The sequence below is a fragment of the Mirounga leonina genome, unplaced genomic scaffold, assembly GCF_011800145.1.
Source record: "Mirounga leonina isolate KUSES-001 unplaced genomic scaffold, KU_Mleo_1.0 Mir_101595, whole genome shotgun sequence".
NCBI lineage: Eukaryota > Metazoa > Chordata > Mammalia > Carnivora > Phocidae > Mirounga > Mirounga leonina.
Genome location: NW_023270158.1, coordinates 11364631 through 11371193, shown reverse-complemented (window position 1 = coordinate 11371193; position 6563 = coordinate 11364631). Strand labels below are relative to the sequence as shown.

Below are 6563 nucleotides of genomic sequence, written 5' to 3'. Positions count from 1 at the left end.
GCCACACAGAGTAAAAAGAAATGCCATCAGAGGTCACTCTTGGTTTTAAACTACAAAATAAGATGACTTGCTCTCAAAGATCCTGCTGCCTATCTTGTAATCACTTTGCTATTTGAAGTCTCCCCCAGCTGTTTATTAACTTTTTGCAGCAGCCCTGATTTCCTAGGCAGCATTTCTAAAAATATTTTTCAAGACCAACAGCCAGAGACTCAATAGGGATGCTTGTTACAATATACAGATTCCTTGGTCAATTTTCAGTTTTCTGGATGAGACGCTGAGGGAGGTAGGCCTGGGAATTAGTCCAAAACGAATCGGAGAAAGTAGGTTAATGGCAGATAATGTCATAATGTGTTATCCCTCTGAATTAGACATTGCAATTTTAAAAGAGTTCTTTACGAGAAAATTACTTAAATTGGAGAAGAGTGCTAAGTTGGAAGGATTTCAGGTAAATTGGAAAAATTATGTAGATACGTGGGAGTTTGTGTTGTTTTACACTTCTCTACTTAGAAGCTGGTATCTGGAGGATCCGTGCTCACTCCAGCTATACATGGGATTTTGACTTACTCAGCTTAGATACCACTACCTGGGTTGCCTAATAGAAACTACTAATAGAAACTGTCCTATTAGGTAGATAATGGCATATTTGCCTATAAATATATGTAAATATTACACGTTTCCATTTTTAGGAAAAGCATGAAGGTTAGGTGAGTAATAGTTCTTACCAAGTCAGAGTGGATACCTGAATGACCAGTTTAAATACTTTATGTATTTGGAAACATGTGTCCTGTGACTTTGGATATGGTTTTTCCTTTTGTAATTCTTACTTTCAACAAATATCTCTCTTAAGACAAAATCTTCTTTTTTTTGGTATTTAAACCACCTAAAAATATAAGAAGGCAGTTATCTATTGTTGCAGAGAGTAAAGTCATTTTTGTTTGAAATTGTGCTTTAAGGGGCACCTGGGTGGCTCAGTCATTAAGCCTTCAGCTCAGGTCATGATACCAGGGTCCTGGGATCAAGCCCCACATCAGGCGCCCTGCTCGGCGGGAAGCCTGCTTCTCCCTCTCCCACTCCCCCTGCTTGTGTTCCTGCTCTATCTCTCTCTCTGTCAAATAGATAAATTAAAAAAAAAAAAAATCTTAAAAAAAAAATTGTGCTTTAAGAAAACGACTTACAGACCAACTGAATACATACTAAACCTGAAACCTAGACCAACATATTTTATGAGGATTCAGAAACAAAAGAAAAAGGGAGCTTTATAATTTTCCTTATAAGAATAAGAAGAGAGGGGTGCCAGGGTGGCTCAGTCAGTTAAGCATCTGCCTTCGGCTCAGGTCATGATACCAGGGTCCTGGGATCGAGTTCCGCATCAGGCTCCGTGCTCAGTGGGGAGTCTGCTTCTCCCTCTACCCTTCCCCCCTGCTTGTGATCTCTCTCTCTCGCTCTCAAATAAATGAAATGAAATCTTAAAAAAAAGGAAGAAAAGAATCCTACAGTCAATTAGAAAAAGGGGAATTAGAATTGTAATGTTCCTTAGGCAAGCTAGAAAAACACTGAATGGAACAACCATACACCAACAAACTAGACAACCTAGAAGAAATGGAAAAACTCTCAGAAACATACAACCTACCAAGACAGAAAGAAAGAGATTATCTGAGCAGCCCAATTACCAGTAAGGAGATTCAATCAGTAATCAAAAAATCTCCCTACAAAGAAAAGCCCAGGACACATGGCTTCAATGGTGGTGAATTTTACCAAATATTTAAAAGAATTAATGCCAATCTTTCTCAAACTCTTCCAAAAAACTGAAGAGTAGGTAACACTCCCAAACTCATTTTATGTGGTCAGCAGTACCTTGATACCAAAGCCAGAAAAGGACACTACAAGAAAAGAGAACTACAGGCCAAGATGCCTGATGAATATAGATGTAAAAATTCTCGATAAAATACTAGCAAATTGAATTCAACAGCGCATTAAAAGGATCATTCACCATGAGCAACTGGAATTTATCCTTGGGATAAAAGGATAGTTCAACACATACAAATCAATAAATGTAAGACATCACATTAATAGAATTTAAAAACCCCCCACATGATTATCTCAATAGATGCAGATAAAACATTTAACAAAATTTATCATCAGTTCATGATAAAAACTCTTAACAAATTAGGTATAGAAGGAACATACCTCAATATAACAAAGGCCATATATGATAAGTCCACAGCTAAAATCATACTTGCTGATGAAAGGTTGAAAGCTGTTCCTCTCAGGGTGCCTGCATGGCTCAGTTGGTTAAACACCTGACTCTTTGTTTCAGCTCAGGTCATGATCTCAGGGTCTTGAGATCAATCCCTGTGTTGGGCTCTGCACTCAGTGGGGGTGTCTGCTTGCTTGAGATTCTCTCTCTCCCCCTCCCTCTGCCCCTGCCCCCGCTCTGTCTCAAATAAATAAATAAATAAATCCTTTTTAAAAAATAAAGAAAGCTGTTCCTCTAAGGTCAGGAACAAGACAATGGTGCCCACCCTCACTATTCATATTAAACAAAATACTGGAAGTCCTAGTCAGAGCATTCACTCAAGAAAAATAAATAGAAGTCCTCAGAACTGCAAAGGAGGAAATAAAATTGACTCTATTTGCAGATGGCATGATTTTATACAAAAAAAATTCTAAAGACTCCACCAAAAAACTGTTAGATCTAATCAACAAATATAAAGAAAAAAATACTGATCAGGAAATTTTAAACTAGGGTAAGAATCATTAACAAATCAAGCACCTACTGTACTATGTCCTTGATACTTAAATTATCTCATTTAATCTTCAAAAGAACTCTGGATTGATTGTGTTGTTAATTTCACAGTTTGCAAATGATAAAATGGAGGCACAAGTATTAAATAACTTTCTATGCTCTGTATCCTACACAGGGTTACTTAATGCTACTTGGTGGCTTTAAAAAATGATGTATAGCCAAGGTAAGTAAATGCTAAAGCAACATCAGAACAACTAATGAGGAAGTCTCACTAACTGAATTGGAACATGTTTTCCTTTGACTAATTCAATATAGTAGAGGAAGTAATTACCAACACAAAAGTAAATCCAGGCCGTGCAGGGGTTTTGATTTCAAAATTAAGTAATTGATATACTATGTCTTTAAAACTAAACTAAGTAAATACTGTACACTAAATGTTTATGTCATCCCCAAAATCTATGTTGAAACCCTTATCCCCAGTGTATTTGGACACGGGATCTTCAAGAGATATTTAGGTCATAAAGGTAGAGCCCTCAGGATGACAGCAGTGTCCTTATGAGACAGAAGAAAGCTTGCCTCCTCTCTCTTTCTCTCTCTTTTCTACCATATGAGGACCTAGCAAGAAGATGACCATCTTCGAACCAGAAAGAGGGCTCTCACCAGAACTTGGCCATACTGGGACCCTGATCTTAGACTTCCCAGCCTCCAGAACTATGAAACTAAACAAACAACTTAAGAACCTAAGGATGAAAATATATGTAAATTAATGCTCTTTTTTTTTAAAAAAAGATTTTATTTATTTATTTGACAGAGAGAGACATAGTGAGAGAGGGAACACAAGCAGGGGGAGTAGAGAGGGAGAAGCAGGCTTTCCACCGAGCAGGGAGCCCGATGCGGGGCTTGATCCCAGGACTCTGGGACCATGACCTGAGCCGAAGGCAGACACTTAATGACTGAGCCACCCAGACGCCCCTGTACATTAATGCTCTTATTTTATTACATTGTCTGTCATTATATCTTTACTTTAAGAGCTTTAAGGAAAGTTCAGTTTAAAAAACATTTTTTAAGTCATGATATCTATGCCAACATAATATTTCAAAATCTATTAATGTGCTTTTCTTTGAATATTTTCTTATGTTGCCAGAGTGCTCCATTCCTCAAGGAGTCCTATGTTATACCTGAAGAGTGCAAGAAAGTGTCATTGTTCACCTCTTGAAATCTAAAAGAGCTTCACAAAGCCAATTTTTAGAAATAAGAGTTCTGGGGTGCCTGGGTGGCTCAGTTGGTTAAGCGACTGCTTTCGGCTCAGGTCATGATCCTGGAGTCCCGGGATCGAGTCCCACATCGGGCTCCCTGCTCAGCAGGGAGCCTGCTTCTCCCTCTGACCCTCACCCCTCTCATGTGCTCTCTCTCTCTCATTCTCTCTGTCTCAAATAAATAAAATCTTAAAAAAAAAAAAAAAGATGTAAGAGTTCTGAAAACCAGGTTTTCATTTTTCAAGAGCCAAGCACTTGAGAGAGTAAAGTAGAAACCCCAGCTAGGTTAAAGATGGAACCTAAGGCAGTGGGGGCCTGTGACTAATTTCCAAAATTGAACTCTGAGACTATACAAGGTTCCATTTCTAAGGTCAAGATTGGATTGATTTGGAAAGGGGAAATGGTACCAGGGTACACTCAAGCAGAGAATGTCACCTGTTTATAGAAAACTTTCCACATGCCCCATTTGAGTACACAGGTGCTGTGAAGGCTAGTCGATAGCAGGGAACCAAAGATTGGCATAAGGATGACCTCTAAACCAGAAATCATGGCAGGGATCAGGAATATCCAAAGTGGGTATTGCCCCATGTCCCAGTGCTATGCAGGAGCAGCTGTAGCTTTTCTGGAAGTCAAGATCCAAAGACAAAGTGGCACAAGGCTTTTCACTGGGAAGCCACTGTGGAACAAATCTCAGACTGGTCACCCCTGTTGCCATAATAAGCTTCCCACTGTCTCAGATATGACCTTGGGAAACAACAGAGACCACAGTAACCTAAAAGAGGCTCACATGTAAGTATAAGAGAATTAAAATGTAAAAGCAGAAATCAAGATAAGTTAGAGGTGAGGACAAGCAATTTAAGCAAAAGAAAGTAATTCCTTGATCGAAATTTACTTGGTATTCTCACAGGGCAAGAACCAGTGAGATTAAGCAGGGGGAGACCAAGTTCAATGGTTGAGAAGCAGTCATACATCATCATTCCTACAATTTTTTTTTTACTTGGTCACCTCTAGTTTAAGGTGGTCCATGAAATATATTTTCTACCATCTCCTCAGTATTTACTGCTCCTTAGAATTTCTAGAAATAATCTGCTTTTCTCAATTCTCAGAGCTGCCTTTAGGCAGAGAAGTCCAATTTGAGGTTCACAAGTAAGCACAGAGCTTTACACAGATAATTGTTAGCGGGAATATTACATTCCTCCCCCGCCCAATTACAAGAAATAAGAACTAATGAGCAAAGTGAATTGTATTAAAGAAATGCATTTTATTTTATTTGTTTTTTAAAAGATTTTATTTTTAAGTAGTCTCTACAAATGTGGGGCTCGAACTCACAACCTGAGATCAGGAGGTGCATGCTTCACCGACTGAGCCAGCCAGGTGCCCCTAAAGAAATATATTTTTTAAATTCAATCAAAAAAGGAAACATCAAATTTAATTTAAAGGAAAAAAAAATCAGAAATTGTCTGAGAAAACAACAGAGCAAATCAATTCCTGAAAAAAGAGTTCTGCGTCTTGGTGATCACATTTATTGAAAGGGTTGGAAAAAAATTAAAATGCCCTTTAGCTTAAGAATTTTTGAGTTATCTCCAAGTTGCTTCATTTCAGAAGTGGAAGAATCCTTGGCCATTTCTTAATATTAAAATTTACGCAGGTTTCTCTTTTGAATGTCTTCTACATTTAAAGAGGCAATCATACAAAATCTATATTCTATACACGATAAATTCTTAGTTTCAGCTAACTCTTAATGGAGGGGTAACTAGTACAACACCATCTCCCTGGACAAAAAGTATCGGAATATTCCGTTTTGTTGATTTATATATTTCTTCATATGTTTCCTCATCAATCTCTATAGGAGACACAGTTTCTTCCACATCTCCCAATATCATATTTAAATGCTGTTCATAAGCATGTATTCTGCCTTGAAGCTCTCTGTCATTTCTCATTTTCACATAAATACACTCATCCAGGCTGAGCCTGATGAGATCCAGGGGCTCTTCTACAGTGTTGGTAGTTTGTTGCTGGTCCTTGTCATCTGTCATGTTTCAAACCCTGCTCCCTTTCCCAAAAAATGTATTTTGAAATTTACATTTTTGTATCTGAGTCAATGCAACTACAAATCGGAAAACAACTACATTTAATATCAGTGTTAATCATATTATAGTCGAGAATGGTTTTGCTTTACTTTTTAGGAAGAGGGGAGCATGCACAATGTGATATTCTAGCACCATATATACCATAAATTTCCTATTATAAAAGCTTTATTGTTTCTAAAAATAAATGGTATAGAAAAAACTTATCTTGTGAACCTTAAATAGTTTGATATTTATAAAATTTTATTGCTTCTTCCTAATCATGCAGGAATTTCAAAGTATCTTTAGATGGATAATCAATATATCAATAAAGAGAATAGATTATAACAGTAAAAATATTAGGTCAGAGAATTATATTATACAATAGTATTTTTATAAGGACCCAAAATATGCGAAACTAAACATCATATTTTTAGGGATAGAAACAAATATGACAAAACTATTCTTAAAAGGTAAAGGAATGAGGCCATCTGG

General features: G+C 37.3%; 1 protein-coding gene across 1 annotated transcript; it reads right to left on the bottom strand.

The window, feature by feature from the left end:
- Positions 1-5729: 5729 nt before the first annotated feature.
- Positions 5730-6038, bottom strand: LOC118003427 (U6 snRNA-associated Sm-like protein LSm3). Its single transcript, XM_034994512.1, has one exon. The coding sequence runs from the start codon at positions 6036-6038 to the stop codon at positions 5730-5732; it is 309 nt and encodes a 102-aa protein (XP_034850403.1).
- Positions 6039-6563: the final 525 nt, after the last annotated feature.

Coding starts and splice junctions, on each gene's coding strand:
- LOC118003427 (XM_034994512.1), bottom strand. CDS start 6,038: ATGACAGATGACAAGGACCAGCAACAAACTACCAACACTGTAGAAGAG.